At 43.4% G+C, this 23,855-nt stretch overlaps 1 protein-coding gene across 1 annotated transcript in view; it reads right to left on the reverse strand.

The window, feature by feature from the left end:
- Positions 1-23,855, reverse strand: part of AKAP6 (A-kinase anchoring protein 6) — a 698,126-nt gene that overhangs the window by 558,674 nt on the left and 115,597 nt on the right. Inside the window, exon 4 of the mRNA XM_030214549.1 lies at positions 8,330-8,452. Within this exon, the coding sequence (XP_030070409.1) occupies positions 8,330-8,452 (123 nt within the window). The remainder of the gene's footprint in view (positions 1-8,329; positions 8,453-23,855) is intronic.

Below are 23,855 nucleotides of genomic sequence, written 5' to 3' on the forward strand. Positions count from 1 at the left end.
CGGACTGACCGTTCACTTGTCTCTTAGACTGTATTTTTTATTTATTTATTTATTTTTGTTACATTTGTACCCCGCGCTTTCCCACTCATGGCAGGCTGAATGCGGTAGGCAATGGAGGGTTAAGTGACTTGCCCAGAGTCACAAGGAACTGCCTGTGCCGGGAATCGAACCAAAGACCACCACCCTAACCACTAGGCCACTCCTCCACTCTCTTTGAGCAGGGACCGTCCCTCTATGTTAATTTGTACAGCGCTGCGTAACCCTAGTAGCGCTTTAGAAATGTTAAGTAGTAGTAGTAGGGGAGTAGAGCAAGGCGAGTGTGCCATGGGGATGATGGGCAGAACAAGGCGAGTGTCTATCTCAATAGCAGACTTTCGACTTTTCCTCCAGGAATTTATCCAAACCTTTTTTAAACCCAGATATGCTAACCCACTGTTACCACATCCTCTGCCAACGAGTTCCAGAGCTTAACTATTCATTGATGAAAAAATATTTCCTCCTATTTGTTTTAAAAGTATTTCCATGTAACTTCATTGAGTGTCCCCTAATCTTTCTACTTTTTGAAAGAGTAAAAAATTGATTCACTTTTACTCATTCTACATCACTTAGGATTTTGTAGACCTCAATCATATCCCCCTCAGCCATCTCTTTTCCAAGCTGAAGAGCCCTAACCTCTTTAGCCTTTCCTCATATGAGAAGAATTCCAGCCCATTTATCATTTTTGTTGCTCTTCTTTGAACCTTTTCTAATTCCTGTATATATTTTCTGAGATACAGCAACCAAAAATGAATGCAGTATTCAAGGTGAGGTCGCACCATGGAGTGATACAGAGGAATTATAATATTCATGGCCTTATTTACCATTCCTTTCCTAATAATTCCTGACACAAAAAACCCTCCCACTTGACCATTTCCCAGAGCTGAGAAAAAAATATGTTTATTTTTTTACTCACAGTTCCTCAAAAGAAAAAAAACATCAGCTCGCCTTTACTTCTTATTATTCCCAAATCCATATCTTCTTCAGACATCACTGTTCATGAGCACAACAAACTGGGCCAGATATTCAGACCACGGGAGGTGGCTAGGCTGCCTCCTGCGGTCAGCCTGGGTATTCAGTGCTGGGCCGTTTCCAATGACTGGCACTGAATATCCAGTTTCTTCTTAGCTGCTAAGAACATAGCCAGCCAAGCAAGCCAATATTCAGTGCTGCCCGGCTAAGTTCATAGCGGACAAAGATAGACCTGGTATTGATGCGGCCAGATTTGGAGGCCAAACTTATCCAGTGATATCCACTAGGTGGTGCTAACCAGGAATATTCAGTGGGGTTCAGCTGACTATCTCCTGCTGAATATTGGTTACATGGTTTTGAATATTGGCCGGAAAGTGTCCATAACTCCAGAGGTAGGACAAGTCTGTTTCCCCTGGAAGCCACTGTCTGTCCTGCTGTCAGGGAGCTGGGTATGACATTTGAGGCTGGCATAGAGGCTGGCAAAAAAATGTTTTTTTTTTATTTTTTTTGGGTGGGAGGGGGTTGGTGACCACTGGGGGAGTAAGGGGGGTGATCCCCGATTCCCTCCGATGGTCATCTGGTCAATTGGGGCACTTTTTTGACACTTGGTCCTAAAATTAAATGGACCAAATGAAGCCGGCGAAATGCTCGTCAGAGCCGGCCATCTTTTTTTCATTATTGGGGGAAGCCGGCCATCTCGTAACCACGCCCCGTCTCATCCTGCCTTCTGTACCCTGCTGAAACGCCCCCTTGAAGTTTGGCCGGCTCCGCGACAGAACGCAGTTGGCGCTGGCCAAAATCGGCTTTCGATTATACCGATTTGGCCGGGTTCAGGAGATGGCCGGCCATCTCCCGATTTGTGTTGGAAGATGGCCGGCGATCTCTTTCGAAAATAAGCTGAATAGAGCCTTTCCTAAAATAAATGCAGAACTGCATGTGTATTTGTTACCATGTACAACAGGAGCAGTCAGTTTACAAATCTATATGTGGCATGATTAACAGAGGAAGTTTGGCAACCTACACATGTAAATGCCATGCTGACACTTACGTGTATATAAGTCTGTATTTCTCAACTTACACTTGAAAGTGTTGGCATCCTGCAAACATATACATGTAAATGCTGCTAATTAACTACAGAGCCCACAATCTTTATTTGCTTTCAATTCTGAGTGGGATAAACGATTAAGGAGGATACCTCTTCTAATCTCTCCTGTAATAGCTGACCAAAACAAGCACTTTTTAAAACCTTTTTTCTTTATTTTATTTTTATGCACATTTATAACAAAAGTGTTCAAGAAACTCTTGAATACAGTAGAGATGATACTGCAACAGAAAAACACAGTCCAGAATCAATATATATAAATACCATAACAAGAAAAAATACCACAATATCATCCTTCAGGAGGTAATTGGGAGAGGAAACAAGAAAAGTCTCTAAAAGCTGGAGCTCTCAAAGGGACATAAGGAAAATAAGTAGCAGAAAAGAAATATGAGCTAATAGGGAACTCATACCAAATTGTACACATTCAATTAAGTAAGATGGACAGTAGCTACAATGCCAGAGGGATTCACCCTATCTTCTATAAAACTCTTCAATTGTTTTGGGTCATAGAATACATAATTAATGCTTTCCAACTTAATACAACATTTGTAGGAAAACTGAAGGGAAAAAACTAGCACCCATGGCAACAGCCTGTGAACAAAAATCCAAAAAGGCCTTTCTTCTCACTTGTATAGGCCTAGAAAGGAAAGGAAAGATGAACACATGACCCATAAACAAAGCATGATCAGGACAGAAATATAGTCCTAGAACCTAATTGTGATCAGGTTCAAGGGCGAAGGTTGTAATCAAAGTCGCACGAGAAAGGGCTGCTTGATGAGAATCTTCCAGAAAATTATTCAGTTCCACACTATCTACTCACGTCTGATGGTTGATTGCCTGTCTTTTGAACATATATTTTCTTTTCTCAGTTGTTTTAGAACCAAAGTTCACTGTTTAGTTAGAAATAATTTTTTTTTAGAGATGGTTCTTTTTTAAATACTCATTATCTTATTTATGGGTTCCTTTTACAAAGATGTGCTAGCAATTCTGGCATGGCAAATGCGACAAAGACCATTCAATTTGCATTTGCCGCTCCGGAATTGCTAGCATGGCTTTGTAAAAGGAGCCCTATATTTGGGTAGATATAAGGCTATTTTTATCCATTTATTTGTCTTTTTGAATTTTAATTTTAAATTTATAATTCTTCAAGTGGAAGACAAGTACAGTGCTATGCATTTGGTTTCTCATTTCTTCCTTTGGAAACTTTGGAGAAAAATACTTTCTTATTCAATGATAGAAGATTTTTGTAATCCATGTAATTAAATATAATTAAGAAGTATTTATCCTTTTTACATATATAATTATATTTTTAATTTTAGGTTTATAATTTATATATGTTGTGAGAAGATTTTTGTAATCCATGTAATTAAATATAATTAAGAAGTTTTTATCATTTTTACATATATAATTATTTAAATTTTTAGGTTTATAATTTATATATGTTGTGAGAAGATTCACGTCTATGTCTCTTGGCTATTATTTACTATTTATTTGGGTTTGAAATATGAATGTGTATTTTTTAATGTAAAATGTTCACATTTTTTAAATATGTATGCCCCTGATGCAGGCATTTAAGGTGAAACCTGTTTGTGTTGGGTGATTTCTTCATTAACGTTCTTGATTGGTGGCATCTGAAGTTGTTTTTCTTATTCTCCTGGCCATCCTTGCTCTTTTGCTCGTAATTTAGGGGCCCTTTTACAAAGCTGCGGCAAGCACTAATGTGTGCTTACTGTAGCAAAAAATGGTGTACTGTGGGGTGCACTAGAGATCCCATAGTAATTTCGGAATATGCGCGCACTACCCATGCACTAAAAAATAAAATGTATTTTTTCATGATGGGCTTATCTGGGTGGAAGAGTGGGCATGTTCTGTGCTAATTGGTTAGTACAGCTACATTGCCATGCTCTAGCTGATTAGCATGTGATTACCACATGAGCCCTTACCACCTACAAAATGGATGGTGGTAAGGGCTCACGAGCTAATCTGTTTTAATGGGAAATTCTGCTATTATACCCCAGTGGTAAAAGTGGCCTTAGCATGTGGGAAAAACCTGCATAAGGGCATGCTATGGCCACTTTTTACCGCTGTTTGGTAATGGGATCTATTAAATTCTAATGTCTCTTTTGATTTTACAGGGCTTCCAACTTATTATGCACAACAGTCTTATTGTTATTCAAAACCATCTTACAAGACCAAAGTTCACCAATTTGCTTTTCAAAACCACCCAAACAGGCATTCAAGCTCCCAAACACTTCTTGTTGCCTGTCACTTGAGAGTGTAAGAAATCAGGGCTCCTTTTACTAAGTGGCGGTAAGCCCAATGCGGGCTTACTGCTCGCTATACAGGAAGTACTGTAGAGCTACCGCAGCAGCCCGGAGGTACTTCCCACCCCTAGCGCGCTGTCATTTCCAGTGCTACAAATCCGGTGCTACAAAAAAAATGTTTATTTTTGTAGCACCGAATGTACCCGATGGTGCTACACTGCCCTATTACTGCCGGGTTAATGCAGGAGCCCTTACCACCACCTCAAAGAATGGTGGTAAGGGCTCCCCCTCCCAAAATGGCTGTACAGCAAGTAAAATGTGCGCTGACAGCAACACCAGCCCCCTTTTGCCGTAACTTGGTAAAAAGGGCCCTCAATTTCTTAATAAAGTCAACAACATCTTAGCTCCTCCCTATAAATCCCTTATAAATATCATGCCCAAACCACATCCACAATATGCCTTCTTGCTATTTCTATATGTTGGATTGTTTGGTTGAGTGGGCGGGCGTTGGGATGTGTGTGTGTTCAGGTGTTTGTGATGTTGATTGTGCAGACAGTTCCGGGTGGGGCAGTGTGGTATTTAAGCAGTGTAAGCCTTTTCCCGGTGTGTGCTGTTTTGGTCCCCGCATGTGGAGTTAGCTGTGGGGATATTAATTGTGAGTATATGATCGTCCAGTTTGGGAGGGTTCCTGCTTGATAGACTGTATGACATTCTGTACTTTTGTGTTGCAGGCGAGATTGTCCAGTTGCTCTAGTGGGGTATGCTGAGGGTCCCCCCATTTGTTTCCCCTGAAGAAGCCCCGGTTGTGGGCGAAATGGGACCGTTGGGCAGGGCAGCCCGATTGCAACCGCTTTACAGCTAAGTGGCATTGAGTTTTGCTATTGTGGACATATCACGTTTGAATTTTGTAAATTAAAGAATTTTGATATATAATTGGCACAGTGGAGGAAGGCGGGAAAGTGACCAATGATTGACATGTAGTGACGCTCATATGAGCATAAATATTTCAGCGTGTTCGCTGTACGTCACTTATCTGAGGTCCTTTTTGCCTTTTTCTCCTTCTTTCACTAAAGCAGTGAATCTATTTTGCAAACCCGCTTGTATTTTTGTTGTTTTTGTTGTATATGTTACAAACACCATATATAAATTGAGTCCATTCAAACATCACCGTTTACATGTAGATGTTGTTTACATGTGTAAATGCATGTAAAATAATGGCCATAAGCACCTTCTTTAGCTGGTCCTTCAATAGTGGGGCTCAGAGTGACTCTTGAGAGAATAACAAGCAGTATTTTATAGGGTTTCTGTGGATAAAATAGCACTCTCCTCTATCACTCTCTTCCCATATAGCAACTCTCTTGTTCTCACTTGGCGTGCAGTTAATGTTTTAGGGCCCAGGTAGAACCCTACCACCTCTCCTTCTCAGAGACAGTTCAGTCCCTCACTCTCCCTTAGGGACTCCTCAGTTCATCATCCAAGTTACTAATGACCCCTCTTTGCTCAAGGTTAGCAGGATGCACCTTGGACTCCTCTCATACTGAAAAGTTAATCCTCAAAATGTGTAGTTAAAATGTAGAGGCTTTACAGGGTGAATTAAGTCAGATCAAGCCCCTGAAATAAGATTTAGGCCTCCTGAGACTTCAATTCCTCTACCAACCAACCTTCTTCTCCCCCCAAACCAAGATTTGAGCAATTTGATTTAAGATGGCCATCGAGAAGAAAACTGGCTCCCTCTTACTGGTGAAGATTATGAAAAACATTTATGAAATGAATTGGCATCTGTGATCTGTGGGAGGGTGATAGAGAAGGCTCAGAGGACCAGGAAACTATATCATTTTGTGGGAGAAGTGAGAGGTAAGTTTGGGGAGACAGAGGACCAGATGTTGTTTCAAAGAATGTGGGTTTGGAGGACTTGGAAGCCTAAATCTTGTTTTGAAAGGGTAAAAGTGGGCTGTGGGCATTCAAGGGGGACAGAGTCCCAAATATTATTTTGGATAGGGAGGTGTAACCTTCTTTTTCACTATCAGTCAGTTGACACAACGAAACCTGATATGCATGTGACAGCATTAACACTGACACGCTGTCTTTAATTAACCAGAGCAAAAAGAGATTGTCGTGAAGATAGATATCTTGCTCCTGGGTTTGGGTCAGTCATTACTACAGATTGAACAGGAATCAACCTTGCAGAACTTTCAAGCTAAGAGCACATTTCTTACTGAAGCTCTAGAGTGACAGTCAGTGGCGTAGCAAGGGCGGGGTGGTGGGGGCGGTCCGCCCCGGGTGTCAACGGGTGGGGGGTACATCCGTCCACCCCCCCCCCGGCGCAGCACCTCCCCACGACATTGTCCCCACCTGCCTACGAGCTCCATCCATCTGCAGCGCTGCTGTAAAGAAGAAATCGCTTCGTCGGCCCTTCCCTCACTCACTGTCTCCCACCCTCTGACGTAACTTCCTATTTCCTCAAGGGCGGGAGACAGTGAGTGAGGGATGGGCCGACGAAGCGATTTCTTCTTTACAGCAGCGCTGCAGATGGATGGAGCTCGTAGGCAGGTGGGGACCGTGTCGGGGTGGCGCTATGCCGGGGGGGGGTGTCGACGCCGGTGGGGGGGGGGGGTGTCGTGTTGGTCTGCACCTGGGGGGGGGGGTTGCAGTGGTGATCCGCCCCAGTTGGCAGCCACCCCCGCTACGCCACTGGTGGCAGTCATGATGTGGGAAAGGGAAATCCTAGGATGGGACAGCAAGCAACAAACAAGATGTTCTTATATGATGTGTCTTTGAGTCTTGGATATTTTCATTAATGAAATCATCTTTCAGGTCTGACATTTTGTTGAAAATAAAGAAACCTCTGTAACAGGGCTGACCCTATATATAAGTAGCTGTGCTTTTCAGGCATGGACCTGCTTTATAGCCCTATTGACTTATGCTAATACTTACACATATGAGGTACCACAATGAGTCCTTACACATGGCCTTGTGTTGCCCACAGGCTGCCCTTGCTCTGTAAATCAAAATGCTTTCTTGATATCAGCTAAAGGAATGTATGAATCTCTTAAAAATAAGTCTCATCATATGATTTCGTGAAGCTACTCAAAATTGGTGGATTTACTGAAACAGTTCAGAGAATCTCTTTTAAAGCATTGTGGTAGAGTCCACACTGGAAATGTCGAACATCTGAAGCAGAACCAAGAAACTCACTAATTATTTTGGCTCAGAGGATACACTTTAGAATTTTGTGGATCTGTGATAAAAACAAAAAAACAGATCGTGCTGATATTCATGGATGCTGTCAATATAAAATTAGCCTGAAATTTTCTGACCATAAAAAGTAAGCCCAAACAGCAAAAAAGTACCAGGAGCCTTCACAAGCGGGGCAAAACCTTTAATTGTGCATCATATATCACTGACCCGACAGGGGCCGTGTTTCAGCGTGAAGCGTCTGCGTCAGGAGTCATTTGATTGTAATTATCTAAGATGAAGAGAATAGCTGAAAGCTGAATTCACATCAAACGTGACTAAAATCCGCATAAAATACATGCACAAAAATGCCTACTTGATCTGCATGGGATCGCAGCGTCCCTTTTACTCCTGATACAGGCACTTCACGCCGAAACAAGGCCCGTGTCGGGTCAATGATATATGATGCACAATTAAAGGTTTTGCTCTGCTTGTGAAGGCTTCTGGTACTATTTTGTTGTTTGGACTTTGTTTAGTGCTTTGAAACCCTCTCTTTGTTTTTGCATGAAAAGTAAGCCCACACCTAGTCAGCTCCAAGAAGAGGCACAACCTAAGAAATTGGATTGATAACATACCACAGCACAATCCACTGAGATTCCAATAATTTATATTAGCAAGCTGTTGTTCTGATCTAAGAAACAGAAGCAAAATGGTATTACAAATAATACGAATGTGAAGCACTTCAACTACGGATAATAACCACAATATAGTCTTGTCTTACCAAGTGTGTTTCTAGGTAGAGTTTAAGGCTGTCTGTCTCTGCTTTGGGAGGGGTCCAGTTCTCAGAAGTTTCCATGGCTTCCTTTAACCAGTGAATAAATTTGTCCAACTTGTTAACAAATCCCTGAACACAGTAAAAGAGGAAAATAGAAACATGCATATGTTAGTAGAGACTTACAACATAAAAATCATGACTATATCTATGCATCTATAAAAGAATTTCAGGCCAACAATAAAAATAAAAAAGAACACTTCTTTTTTATTTGTATTGTTTATTTATATATTTTTGCAGATGTCCCTTCATATCATTATCATGTATTCTCAAGTATAAAACCTAAGAAAAGTCAGAAAACTCTTCAGGCTCATCAGAGCATTTGCAAGAAAAGAGATCAACCCCAATCAGGTTCCAGGGAGAAATGATTCATTGCCTAAAATAACCAATGCCAAATTCATCATCCAGTGTTAACTGTATTTAATTTAATGTAATTTGATACATTTATATTCTGCTCAAACTTAGGTATCTTCAGTATCTTCAAGAGTTAAAGATTCTAACAGATTACAAGCTCAACCATGAATAAAGGATTAGCTTTGTAAGGATGATTAAACATAGTCAATCATTGTATGTATTTATGCATCACCGCAGGCATGACGTTCACTGTTTGTTATTTGCCTTATGCTATTAAACGGGGCATTAACTTGTAGTAAATACCCCGGCAAGGAGGCATTATTGTTATTCTTGGGGGGCTTTGGTGTGTGTTCAAGGGGAGGTCATTTATATAACAGTATAAAGAAATTTCATTTATAAAGCAAAGCAGTCCTGATCGTTGACAGAGCAATTTTTAAAGCCATTTAAGAGGGGAAATAGCTATTCCTCCACAACCAAGCAGGGTGACAACTCCTCCAAAAACATCTGCTACAGGTCAGTAATGTGCTTTTTCTTAGGTATAATGGATGTCTGAAAATTATCCTTCCTCATTCTAACGGTATGAACAATTTTCTACAACATGCATACTTTTCTTTTAAGAAATTTAGGGGTCCTTTTACTAACAGATTTGTGATAAGGCACCCATTATATTCCCAGGGGGCATGCGATGAAGCTACAAAGTAATAAATTTAATATGAATCAGAGAACATTTTTCATTACTCAACGTGTAATTAAACTCTGGAATTCATTTCCAGAGAATGTGGTAAAGGCAGTTAGCTTAATGGGGTTTAAAAAAGGTCCGGACAGCTTCCTAAAGGAAAAGTCCATAGACCATTATTAAATTGACTTGGGGAAAGCAGCATAAAATGTATTGAACTTTTTCGGGATCTTGCCAGGTATTTGTGACCTGGATTAGCCACTGTTGGAAACAGGATGCTGGGCTTGATGGACCTTTGGTCTGTCCCAATGTGGCAATACTTATGTACTTATGCACCTTAGTAAAGGACCCCATGTATTATCAAATCTAAATGAGTTACTTTCTATAAAGAATCCTACCTGCAGTTCAAGGATTCTTTGTACCTGCTGCAGTTTTCAAAGAGAAAGTAGGTGCCCACTTTGAGGATAAATCGATAAAAGCCTAATAGGAGTGTACACAATAATGAAAGGTAGGCACCTACTTTCCTTTACACTAGCATAACCGGGTATGCATGCATATGCTGTTAGATGTGATCACTTACGAAAGCCATAGAACTGGTGTAAATATTCATGCCCAAATGATAGAGATACATGCATAACATACTGAAGTTTATAAGTTATTGATGTAACCATACTTACCCACGCTGTCTCAGACTCCACCCATGAGAACATCTACCTATCAAATATGTGCTATGTAAGATATGTGCATATCTACCGAATAGTGTTTAGTTGTTATATGTGTACATATAGATGTGTATATGCTGGTATTCTAATAATTTATATTAGAACTGCATTAATCATGAGTAAAATTAATTGTGGCATTTTTGCTGTGCCCTCACATCCGTCTTAATGCTATTTCCAGCCACAGCCCACCATTCCAATCTCCTCCAGTCTCTTTCTCTTCCTCCGGGGTAGGCCTCACTATCTCATCAAGGCTGTGATTGGCTGTTTGCCGGAGTTTGGGCAAGGAGCCAATCAGCAGTGCAGATAGTGAGGCCATTAAGAGGAGTGAGAGGAGCTTGTTTCGAGCCACCTCCTGTCGACTGCCCATGCCTGTACCACCACTTGATGCTGCCTGCCCATGCCACCATCTGCCAGTGTCTCCACTTGCTTTACAGAGAGACCTGTAAGTAGTTTTGCAGTCCCCCTGCCCATGCCTGAGGTCCTCTTCATCTCTCTATTTCCCTCCCTCCCAGCATCCCTATGGTTCTGGCCCCTTCTCCCCCCCCCCCCCCCCCAGCTCCTCTTCATTGCTCTGTCTCCCTCCCTTCCAGTAGCCCAATGGTTCTGGCTCCCCCTGCCCCTTCCCCCGAGGTCCTCTTCATTGCTTTGTCTCCCTCCCTCCTGGCAGCCCCACAGTTCTGGCCCCCTCTGCCCCCTCCCCGGGGTCTTCTTCATTGATCTTTGTCTACCGCTCACCCGGTAGCCCCATGGTTTTGGCCTCCTAACTCCCTCCCGGGGTCATCTTAATTGCTGTCTGTCTCCCTTCCTTCCGGCAGTCCCACAGTTCTGGCACTTTGATCTGGTGGTCTAGTGGAAGCCTAGCCCACCCCCAGACCCCCATACCATGAAGGAGGCAAGAGTGATGCCCACTGGCTCCTGCTTTTCCAGGTGCCATCTTGAAAATGATGTCACCCCACCATATGTGGTGCAATCTCGGATGGACTGGACGAGGCCTGACTACCATAAAAGAGACTCCCTTATAAGGTAGTTTGGCTCAGCCCAGTGCATCCCAGGATGCACCACATGAGGCAACACCATTTTCAAGATGGTGCCCCTGGACTGACTTAATGGATGCAAGGTGAGTGCTGAGTGAGTGTATTACAGTGTCATTTGGACCCCCAACTCAAGCTGGTCCCAGCCCAGACTTCCTTATACACTCTAAAAGTAATTCATCTAATGCTTACCCAGGCAAGAAAGGGTTATACTAAAGTCTGTGCTCATACTACCCCTCTCCTCAAGTCGCTTCACTGGCTCCCTATCCGTTTTCGCATCCTGTTCAAACTTCTTCTACTAACCTATAAATGTACTCACTCTGCTGCTCCCCAATATCTCTCCACACTCGTCCTTCCCTACGCCCCTTCCCGTGCACTCCGCTCCATGGATAAATCCTTCTTATCTGTTCCCTTCTCCACTACTGCCAACTCCAGACTTCGCGCCTTCTGTCTTGCTGCACCCTACGCCTGGAATAAACTTCCTGAGCCCCTACGTTTTGCCCCATCCTTGGCCACCTTTAAATCTAGACTGAAAGCCCACCTCTTTAACATTGCTTTTGACTTGTAACCACTTGTAACCACTCACCTCCACCTACCCTCCTCCTCTCCTCCTTCCTGTACACATTAATTGATTTGATTTGATTTGCTTACTTTAGTTTTTGTCTATTTGATTGTAAGCTCTTTGAGCAGGGACTGTCTTTCTTCTATGTTTGTGCAGCGCTGCGTACACCTTGTAGCGCTATAGAAATGCTAAATAGTAGTAGTAGTGATCACATGAGCAATTTTCTGTTTCGATTCTTATAACTTGTACGAGTCTTTTCAAGTCACTTACTGAAGGGCCTATTTACAAAGCCAAATTAGCTGCTAATATTGAAGTTAGTGTGTACTAATAGTTAACACAATGGCTTAGCAGTTGGTGCATATTAATTTCTATGTTAGCCAGCTCATACAGAAGGAATGTGGAATGAGCAGGGTTTGAGCAGGGAAAGCTAGAGGTAGTTACTGTGTGCTAATTGTTAACATGGTAGGTAACACCGCACTGTTAATGCCACCTCAATAGATATAGCAGTGAAGTTTACACAACAAAATTTGGTCTGAAAGTATGAGATACACCTCATTTATGGGCCAATGCTCAGAACTGTCGCGCTATAGGGAACAACTCCCAACCCATACCTCAGGATCAGTGCCAAAACTTAGCTCCCCAATGCTCAACTCTAATGGTATGCATGCTGTGAGACCGAAAGTAAAGGGGAGGAACGTGCCTGGGGTATGTGCAGTAGAGTTTTGCAGTAAGCACAGTTCGTCTGCACATGTCCAGGAAAACCAGGAAGTGACGTGCACATCAACGCCATTCTTCTGCACCTTTAAATATAAACTTTTCAAATTGTTTTCACTTGAAAAGCTTATATTTAAGTGCAGAAAACAGGTGCCAATGTGTGCTTTCTCTTCCGGGTTTGCTCAAACCCTCACACATTTGTTTTTCACTCACGGCATTTTAGAGGCTTGCATGGGCTTCTTTCCACTTCTGAAATAAATCACAAAAGGGCAGATTTTATGCTGAAAAAAAATTAGAAATCCTCTCTTGAAACACTCCAGTGCCAGTTCTGAGCTGGTATTAGGTTTCCAGCAGTAAGGCTAGAGTTTGTTTGTGTGATGTTCTCTGAGCACTGGGAGTGAATAACAAATAACCTCATTTACATCCATTTGACTACATTTAAATACAATTCACACTAATCTTCGGCATGGCCATTGTTTCCTACACTGCAGCCCTCTGAACATTCTGTGCAGATTAATGCTGGTGCTAGTCCAGCACTAATCGGCTCTAGTGCTGGTGTTAGATTCTGAGCATTGACCCATTAGAGTAATGGCCTTATCCCTTTGTAACTCTACCCAGCAAACCAAGGGGTCCTTTTACTAAGGTGCACTGAAAAATGGCCTGCAGTAGTGTAGACGTGTGTTTCGGGTGCACACAGAATAATTTTTCAGCGCACCTGCAAAAAAAATGCCTTTTTTAAATTTTTGCCGAAAATGGACATGCGGCAAAATGAAAATTGCCACGCATCCATTTTGGGTCTGAGACCTTACCGCCAGCCACTGACCTAGCAGTAAAGTCTCACGCGGTAACCGGGCAGTAATGACAGTACGCCAAATGCCACTTGGCACGTGTAACTGACGTGTGCCAGAAAATTAAAAAAGAATTTTTGGTGCGTGTAACGGATGCACACCCAAAATGAAATTACCGCAAGGGTCATGCGGTAGCCGTGTGGTAACTCCATTTTGGCACATGTTGGGCACGCATAGACACGCGGCTTAGTAAAAGGGCCCTTAAGAATGGAATCTTCTTTCAAAAGGAATCAGATGGTAAAGTTTGAGTCCAGACTGACGTAGAGCCTAAAGATCAAGCAGTTGGGTTCTCAGCAGTTTTGCTGGTTTACCATAAAGTCGAAGTTTTGGAAAATATATTGAAGGCTAAGAATCATCATTTTTTGAAATATCCAGTTACTATCTACTGAGACCTTATTGGTTAAATATATGAAGGGCATTTTTTGCCATTTTCTGAGAAAATGTTTTTTTTTTAATTTGAAGTATTAAAGTGGTTAATGACCCAGTAGGATGAGATTGACACCATCAAAAATTCCAGATAGTTTAGATCTTAGTGGCTTTTTAGAAATATTGCAGGATCATTTTTTCTGAGATAGCCCCTCTCTCTCTCTCTCTCTCTCTCTCTCGGTGTCATTTACTACAGAACAGGATAAATTTCTTGTACTAAAATCATACTTTAAGAAGAAAGATAGTTTGTTTTGTGGACAAAGTGCAGATTTTCCCCTGACACATCTAGGATAATTCAAATGCATACAAAACATTTTGTATTACTTAAAAATAGGAACTACTTTTTATTTAGTTTCCTTATTAGTCTCTTATTCCCTATAAAGATACTTGATATGTCTTTGTAGATCCAGATCATTTTAAGAAGATTCTTGATGTTAAAGGATCCATGAATTTTGACTGGTGATAATATCAAAAATTAAATAAACTTGAAACCTGAAAACTTGATTGGTTAGGGTGTTTAAGAAATTAACTATACAATTTGCAGACATATTATAGAGATTTTGCCCTAGATTTTCCTTAGTTTTTTTCTTATTGATTCTTATTTGCTTTTTTCTCTGTGATGTATACTGATCATTATTAGCAATATTTCTTCTTGAATAGGGATGTATGGTCTCTCATGTAGATTTTGTTTCCTGCTGTCTTATTTAACTAAACAGTTAAAACATTTAGGGCCTACAGCTTGGGGTAGTACAGGATTTCGGCAGTAATTCTGAAATTGGCACGCGCAGTTTCCCATGGTAGAAAATAATTTTCTATTTTCTACCATAAGCGTTCCAAGCAGCAATTGGCAGCACGGCCACATTGCCACATGCTGCCCGATTACTGTGGGTTTAGTGCATGAGCCCTTACCATCAAGTAAATAGGAGTAGTACGGACTCACGCGATAAATGGCCGGGCACTTATTTGGAACATACTGCCTAGCCATTAATGGTGTAAATAGAATTTTGCCATTTATGCAGACATGCTATGAGGTGACCTAAGCATATGGGAAAATCATGTGCTAAAAGTATCACAGACCACTTGTTAGCATGTCTTTGTAAAAGGACCCTTAACTGTGGGAAACCAGATAATTTGGCTGTGACATGTTTAACATTGTCTCTATTAAGTGTAATACCTTACTGTACCACTGGGGGGTTACAATAATAAAAAGAAAAGAAAAAAAATCAAAATTGGCTTAAAACTCTGTCTTAAGCCAGTTTCTTGCCAATGATTCGACACCCTTTTTGCCTTCAGCCACTGTCAGCAGATATCTTGGCAGTACCATCATTCTCTTCTTTAGCCATGGCATAGATTATGCCTGGTTTATTCTCTTTTCCCCTTTTCCTAACTTCATCAACCTTATGGTTTAATTTATATGTAGTGATGCTTTCTTTTCTTCCACTGTCATTGTAAAAAAAATATAAACTACACAGATATTCCTTTGATCTGCAGTATATCAAAACAAATAAACATACACACATATTATCAAACGGTAGGATCATTGCAATTCTTTATACCTTTTTAGATACATTAGAATCAAGAATCTGGCAAAAGAATCAGTTGGACCACTAGATGACCAAGGGGTAAAAGGGGCACTCAGGGAAGATAAGGCCATAGCGGAGAGATTAAATTAATTCTTTGCTTCAATCTTCACCAAGGAAGATTTCAAAGTGATACCGGTGCCAGAAATGGTATTCAAAGCTGACGAGTAAGAGAAACTGAATGAAGATGCAATAGCGCAATTTGATAAATTGAAGCATAGAAAATCACCTGGACCGGATGGTATTCATCCCAGAGTACTGACAGTATTGGAAAATGAACTTTCCACAACTATTGGTAGTAATATGTAATTTATCTTTAAAATCAAGCATGGTACTGGAAGATTGGAGGGTGGCCAAAGATCAGTGGTGCCAAGTATTGAACCAAATGTGTAAGTTGTAATTACCATTCTTTGGGAGATGGAGAGATAGAAAACAAATCCTGCAATGGAAACAGCAGCACCTTAAACTTTGGGAAAAGCATGTGAGAAGCAGAAGATAGAGGAAAGGAGAAGGGAGTCAGAGCTGCCGCCCCCCTCCTGTAACTCGCAGCCAGAGCCTCCCCTCCCCCTGGTCCTGGGCAGAAGTAATTACAACTTACACATTTAGTTCAATACCTGGCACCATTGATCTGCAATTCATTCAGCAGCAGATATTGTATTCCTGACCCCTAAGGCAGGCAGTTTTCACTGCTGAAACACGGCCCCATGTCAGGTCTCCATTTGGTGCAATAAAGGAGTTTATGATAGACATTCCCTGTGTTGAAGCTTGTGTCACACCCTATTCACTGGGCTAGATGGACCATTGGTCTGACCCAGTATGACTATTCATATCTTCTTATGTAACATACTACTACTACTACTATTTAACATTTCTAGAGCGCTACAAAGTGTACGCAGCGCTGTACAAACACAGAAGAAAGACAGTCCCTGCTCAAAGAGCTTACAATCTAATAGACAAAAAGTAAAGCATTTAAATTTAAAATATTTAAGCAGTCAAGCACAAGAGAACAGTCACAGAAGGACAGAAGATGTTGAAGGGTGGTCAGTGTGATTAGGTGTAACTCTGGTTGGAGTAGTGGGAGAAGGTGATAGAAGAATAGAAATGGGTGAGGTAAAGTAATGAGTGGGTTGATAGGGAGGTTTATATAAGACATTTCACTCTAGGGGTGGGTGGGTAGAGGGGTAGGGTGGGTAGGATTAAGTCTAAAGCAGGAGAAGGTATTCTCTGCAGCCTATCTGTGAGATGGAAAATGCTCTCTGAAGCTGCTGCTATAAGTTGTTAGTTTTCTCTCCCTGAAAGAGATCCAAGCCACACCCACGAAGTTCAAACTGTCAGTGGGGAGGGTGAGGGGAGGAAATGGCAGTGCTTGATGAAAAAGAGAGCTCAGTTTGATAGGAGATATACTATAGGATGTCATTCTGAGGCCAGGCTAAGTCTAAAGCAGGAGAAGGTATTCTCTGCAGCCTATCTGTGAGATGGAAAATGCTCTCTGAAGCTGCTGCTATCAGGGTTGCCAGGTGGAAAATTTTTTTCCAGCCCACTGGAGCCCAAAAAACAGCCCAAAAACCGCCCAAACACAAACCCCGCCCCTGACACCCCCACCCCCGCGTCATCACCCCCGCCCCCGCCGTCATAAACCCCGCCCCCGCCGTCACCGGCCCCGCCTCCCACGTCACCGGCCCCGCCTCCCCGTCATCGGCCCCGCCTCTTACGTCATCGGCCCCGCCTCCCCGTCATCGGCCCCGCCTCCCCGTCATCGGCCCCGCCTCTTACGTCATCGGCCCCGCCTCCCCGTCATCGGCCCCGCCTCCCACGTCATCGGCCCCGCCTCCCACGTCACTAACCCCGCCCAAAACGTCATTAACCCCACCCAAAAACGTCACTAACCCCGCCCCCCCCCGCGGCCGAAAAAAACCGCCCGAAGCACAAAAACCAGCCCAAAAAACCGCAACCCGCCGCGGGCAAAAATTTCCCGCGGCGGGTCGCGGAAAACCGCCCAATTGGGCGGTAAAACCGCCCACCTGGCAACACTGGCTGCTATAAGTTGTTAGTTTTCTCTCCCTGAAAGAGATCCAAGCCACACCCACGAAGTTCAAACTGTCAGTGGGGAGGGTGAGGGGAGGAAATGGCAGTGCTTGATGAAAAAGAGAGCTCAGTTTGATAGGAGATATACTATAGGATGTCATTCTGAGGCCAGGCTAAGTCTAAAGCAGGAGAAGGTATTCTCTGCAGCCTATCTGTGAGATGGAAAATGCTCTCTGAAGCTGCTGCTATAAGTTGTTAGTTTTCTCTCCCTGAAAGAGATCCAAGCCACACCCACGAAGTTCAAACTGTCAGTGGGGAGGGTGAGGGGAGGAAATGGCAGTGCTTGATGAAAAAGAGAGCTCAGTTTGATAGGAGATATACTATAGGATGTCATTCTGAGGCCAGGCTAAGTCTAAAGCAGGAGAAGGTATTCTCTGCAGCCTATCTGTGAGATGGAAAATGCTCTCTGAAGCTGCTGCTATAAGTTGTTAGTTTTCTCTCCCTGAAAGAGATCCAAGCCACACCCACGAAGTTCAAACTGGCAGTGGGGAGGGTGAGGGGAGGAAATGGCAGTGCTTGATGAAAAAGAGAGCTCAGTTTGATAGGAGATATACTATAGGATGTCATTCTGAGGCCAGGCTAAGTCTAAAGCAGGAGAAGGTATTCTCTGCAGCCTATCTGTGAGATGGAAAATGCTCTCTGAAGCTGCTGCTATAAGTTGTTAGTTTTCTCTCCCTGAAAGAGATCCAAGCCACACCCACGAAGTTCAAACTGTCAGTGGGGAGGGTGAGGGGAGGAAATGGCAGTGCTTGATGAAAAAGAGAGCTCAGTTTGATAGGAGATATACTATAGGATGTCATTCTGAGGCCAGGCTAAGTCTAAAGCAGGAGAAGGTATTCTCTGCAGCCTATCTGTGAGATGGAAAATGCTCTCATAATGGCTAGATTCCAAAACAGTGGACTCATAAGTGCACAATGCCAGCAATAGTACCTTACTGCTAAAATTTGGCCAAGCATGACTAGTGAGCCAAATTATATTTTGGCTGGGTGGTGGAACTAGAAGCAATTTAGAATAGACGTCCGATGCATATTGGCTATAGAATATTATTATTTTCCATGCTTGTGTGCTGTGCATTTTTTTTTCAGCTCTGATCCTCGCATCTTGTCTTTAATCCTCATAACGAGAAATGCCTTGTGTACAACCCTCACTAAATAAAATAAATCCCATTGTTCAAATGGTGGCTATAAACTTTTTATTGACAGACTGCCTTGGTAAAAAAAGTACTGGAAATAATTAGGAAAGAAACCCTGAAAGCTCTTTGGCACAGATAGAGAGAAGACTTTCAAAAATAAAATGAATCAATGGATCCCTTGTATCAGGCCAAATATATGGAGTGACAGCACCATCTGCAGGCTCAATGAAACACTGTCCATCTCAGGGAGGCTGCCAGCATTTTCATACAGGTTCAATGAAGATATATTTTTTTAATTACATAATTTCTCATCATCTTATTTTTCAGATCTGCATCTCAAGTGAATTTAAATATAAATACACATGCTCAAATATATTCACACATACCTAAGTCCCAAGGTGTTAAAGAAGAAAAAGACTCCTCTTTACAAATATGGTGAAGTTGCTACAATATGAATCTGATTTTTTCAAGGCAACAGAACCTCAAGCTACAAGTTAGATAATATCAGATTTCTACGCTCTATGTGGTTTGCACATACAGTATCCATTTGGGATCAAGGACAGAAAATGTCTTCTTTCCTTTTCATATCTTTCCATGAACCCCATCCTCCTTAACCCGAGCAGGTGCATATACACACACAGTTTTGCCATTAATTTAAACTTATTTGCCAAAGAAAACTATAAGAAAATAATGGCACTTTTTACAAGATAGATAAAACTTCAAGCACTAGTTTTTATTTATTCTGCAGGGCCATCGCTGGTTATATTGAGCTCTAAAGAGCCCTTTTCCATCATTTCAGTGGTTCCCCTCATGCATCTTGTCTCTGCCTGGGAGGCAGCTCTGTCGGAAACCTATGCAAATGCTGCCCAATGGATCAGCCTGAGTGCAGCAGGCTAGACAGTAACCTGCTCCTCCTGACCTAATCCCTCACACAGCTCAAGCCCTGCACTGTACCTCTATGGCAGCTCTGTTCAACAAGTGTAGTCCTTATTTTTTGCCCACAAGAAAACCTTTCAATCCATCTCCAATTACTGCTGTCCTACTCTTCCAAAGTACAGATTACAAAAAAAGATCCAGAATGCATGATGTTTCAGAGTTTGTTACGATAGCTAGAGCCCTGTGTAAATCAATATGGAGCCCTTTTTTAAAAATTTTGGATAAAAATCTAAAAGTTGAAATGCTACACAGTTACCACAGGGTGAGTGTGGGAGCCCTTATGGTCACCTCAATGGGTGGTGGTAAGGGCTCCCTGCCACATGGCCATGCGATAAGGACAACAGGAAAAGGAGACAAGAAAGATGTAATAAATAGGAAATATAAACCGTGGAATTTGTAAAGAATGTAATAAAATAATGAAGAATAGTCTAATGGTTAGAGCAGTGGGCTGAAAACAAAGGAAACCCAGTTGAAATAACACTTCCACATGTGCCTGCCCCGTGATACAGGCACACATGTAATTTACAGAAAACTGTAAGTTATATTTATTTATTTATTGTGAACATTTATATCCCACATAATCCCACCAAGGCAGGCTCTATGTGGCTTACAATACAATAAGGCATATGCAAGATGTAGCAGGGAATAGAGGAAGGGAAGAGAGGGGGTCAACAGGGGAGAGGAACGAGGGAGTACAGGGGATCAAGTAGGAGTGGAGCAAGAACGATTGCACAGGTAAGTCTTTAGAGATTTCTTGAATAGGCTGTGGTTGGCTGTCTCTTTCAACGGTGATGGTAGAGCGTTCCAAAAACGGGGGCATGTGTAGCTGAACGACGAGGCAAAGAGAAGCTTATATCTCAAGTTCCTGCAGTTAGGAAAGTGGAGAGACAAATAGGTGTGGGAGGACTTTAAGGAATTCCTGGGCAGGAGGTCGATAAGGCTAAACATATAGAATGGGGCCTCCCCGTAAACAATCTTATGAACGAGAACATAGATTTTGAATTCAATCCTTTCTTTGATCGGGAGCCAGTGGAGCTTTTCATGGAGGGGCTTCGCTGCCTCAATCCGCGATTTGCCAAATAGCAGTCGCGCCGCTGTGTTCTGTGCAGTCTGTAGCTTCTTGAGGACGTGCTCCTTGCAACCAGTATAAATTCCATTGCAGTAGTCAAAGTGACTTAAGACGAGTGAGTGGATTAGTGTCCTGAGCAGGTCAAAAGGAAGATACTGCTTAATATGCTTAAGGGACCTCATGGAAAGGAACATGCGCTTCATGACGGACAAGACTTGGCGCTCAAGGTTCAGGTGGGGGTCCAGAATGACCCCAAGAAGCCTCATACTGGCAGCAACAGGAATGGAGATGTTCTGCGCAGTGACAGAGGCCGGGATTGACTTGTTAAACTGGGAGGAGAGGATGAGGCACTGCGTTTTTTCCTGGTTGAGTTTAGACTTAAATGTGCTAACCCAGCTAGACATGATGACGAGGCTGGTCTGAATCTGAGCTGTGATTTCGGCAATGGAAGAGCGAAAGGTGATGTAGATGGTCACATCATCAGCGTAGATGTAGGGATTCAGTCCGTTGTTGTGGAGGTCCGCAGCGAGAGGGGACATCATAATGTTGAACAAGGAAGGCGAAAGGGGAGAGCCTTGAGGGACCCCACAGGAAGACTTCCAGGACGGCGAGATAGAGGACTGGACTTTGACCTGATAGGATCGGCATGACAGGAATTCCCGAAACCAATCCAATACATGGCCGCCAACACCATTTTCCGCCAGCAACATGAGGAGGAGACTGTGGGCCACCATGTCAAATGCGCTTGACATGTCAAATTGAAGAAGCAAGATGTTCTTTCCGAAAGACAGTTCTTTCCTAAAATTGGACAAGAGGGTAACCAGAACTGTCTCGGTGCTATGTTGTGAACGGAATCCAGATTGGGAGGCATGAAGAATCGAGAACTTGTCCAAGTAGTCAGATAGGTGTGAATTCACCAAGCCTTCCATAGTCTTCACAAGCAAGGGAATTGTAGCAACAGGTCGATAGTTGCTGATAACACTAGGCTCACACTTGGGGTCCTTTGGGATTGGTGTCAGGAGAATATGGCCTTGCTCAACAGGGAAGCGACCGTGCTGGAGCATGAAGTTAAGGTATGATGCAAAGTCAGCAACAAAGCGGTCAGGCACTGATTGCAGCAGGTAGTTGGGGCAGGTATCCAGTTTGCAGTGCGTTTGGGAAAATTTGTGAAGAGCTAGAGAGACCTCCTTGGCGGTGACTGTCTCGAAGGTGGACCAATAGTGGTCAGCTGGGCAGGGGCCATGTGTGGGTGCAAGGCCTTGTAGGAAGTCAGCAGCAGTAGAATAGCTTGGAGGGAGCGAGCTCCGAAGAAGTAGGATTTTGTCCCTGAAATGGTCGGCCAGCTTGATCGCCGAAGGCATGCCCGTGCTCAGTGAAGTAACTGGGGTGGTATCTAGCAAGGAATTTAGTTGCCGATAAAGCTTCCACGCATCCAACATGACCGACTGAATTTTTTTCACATAGGCGCAAACACTTATGCCAGCCATTAATTTGTTGGTGGCTACACATGCAATCATAAGTCAGACTTTATGCCCATATTCTATAATGGAACATACCTGCATATGTTCCCTTATAGAGTACCATGGGATTTAGTGCTTCTTTCATGATGTCCTGTTGGACACCCTTTACAGAACTGCCCCAGCAGGCTGTTTCAGCTAACACCGAAAAAAAAAAAAAACTTTTAATCGACTTTTTGATGAAACCAAAATCATGCCAAAAATGAATTTTTGACCAGTTTTCATGCCAAAATCAAAATCTAAGCCAATATATGGTTGCCCTCTATATGAAATTAGCACTAAAAACCTATGCATGCCATTGAGCTAATATAAAATCCAATGTATAGGAAATGGATGTGTAGATTGTAGGCCTGCCTAAGCCACTCCCAAAACACACACCATTAAAATCTTTGCATGGTGTGAATTTCCAAGTGTAAATAGCTGCATACTGAAATCAGTATTTTATGCGTGTATGTGATAGACATGCGTAAATGCTGCTATTTTACACATGGATATGTTTCCAATTTAATGGCTGTGAGGGGGTGGATGGTACATGGCTGGGTTTCCATAGGATCACTCCCTCATTGAGGCTGAGGTTGAACCACCCTATGGCAGGTGATGCTAACTTGATGAGTCAGAACAGCAGGGATCAGGCAAGGAGGGGGTTAATGCCCTAAAGCTGAACTGTTCATGGAGGTGCTGAGCAAAGAAGTTTTCAGGTAGAGGCCCTGAGTCAAGAGGTCTCTAAGGGAGTGGAAACTGAGGCTACAGTACCTGAGAGGAGTGCCAGGGAAGAGAAGAAACCAGAGCTAAGGGGCAAATGATCAAAAGCCCCGCGGTGTTCCAAACAGCGCTGTAAAAATAGCACTGGAACAGCGCAGAGTGTTATTAGACCTATGATCAGAGATAATGACATGAAAATTGAAGCACACAATTATCTCTGATCATGGGGTAGAAGTGCGAGAGAATTCTGCCTGAGTATGCGCTCAGCACAATCCTCCCACACTTGTTTGACAGGTCTGGGCTGTCAAAAGCCCAGACCTGTCAAACACAGGGGCTGGAGGTCCATGGGACCACCAGACACCAACTACCCCTGCCCCGAGGAAGGCAAAACGGGGGCTTTGGGTCCGGCAGACCTCCGGTCCCCCTGATGACACCCCCCCCCCCAGGTTCAAGGAGGGGTGGAGATCCGGTTGGTCTCCGGTCCCCCCCCCCCCAACTCCCCTCAGCATTTCTAAAAAGTCCCTGGTAACCCAGTGGACGACCGACCCCCCCCCCCTAGCAACAGGGGGGCTGGAGGTCCGCCAGACCTACGGTCCCCCTGACACCCCCCTAGAACAGTTCAGGGAGGGCTGGAGATCTGGTGGGTCTCCAGCCCCCCCCCTAGCCCCCCAGCATTAGCAAGGGGTCCCTGGTGGTCCAGTGTCAATCCCCCTACCGCCCCCCCCCACCTTGAGTTGGAGGAGGGAAAAAGCCTGCCTCCCTCCTCTTCCTTCGATGCCACCTGCAAAATGGCGGCGCTCAGCCCTGCCCAGTGTATCCTGAGATGCACTGGGTGGGGCTTCACACCATATAAGGGCGCCCAGCGCATCCCAAGGTACACTGGGCAGGGCTCAGCATCGCCATTTTGCAGGCGGCGTCAAAGGAAGAGGAGGGAGGCAAGCTATCTCCCTCCTCCAACTCAAGGTAGAGGGTTGGGGGAGCAGGGAGATTGACACTGGACCACCAGGGACCCCTTGCTAATGCTGGGGGGTTGGGGGGGCTGGAGACCCACCAGATCTCCAGCCCTCCCTAAACTGTGTCAGAGGGGGTGTCGGGGGAACCGGAGGTCCGGCGAACCTCCA

Source organism: Microcaecilia unicolor, chromosome 9 (assembly GCF_901765095.1).
Source record: "Microcaecilia unicolor chromosome 9, aMicUni1.1, whole genome shotgun sequence".
NCBI classification, from domain to species: Eukaryota; Metazoa; Chordata; class Amphibia; order Gymnophiona; family Siphonopidae; genus Microcaecilia; species Microcaecilia unicolor.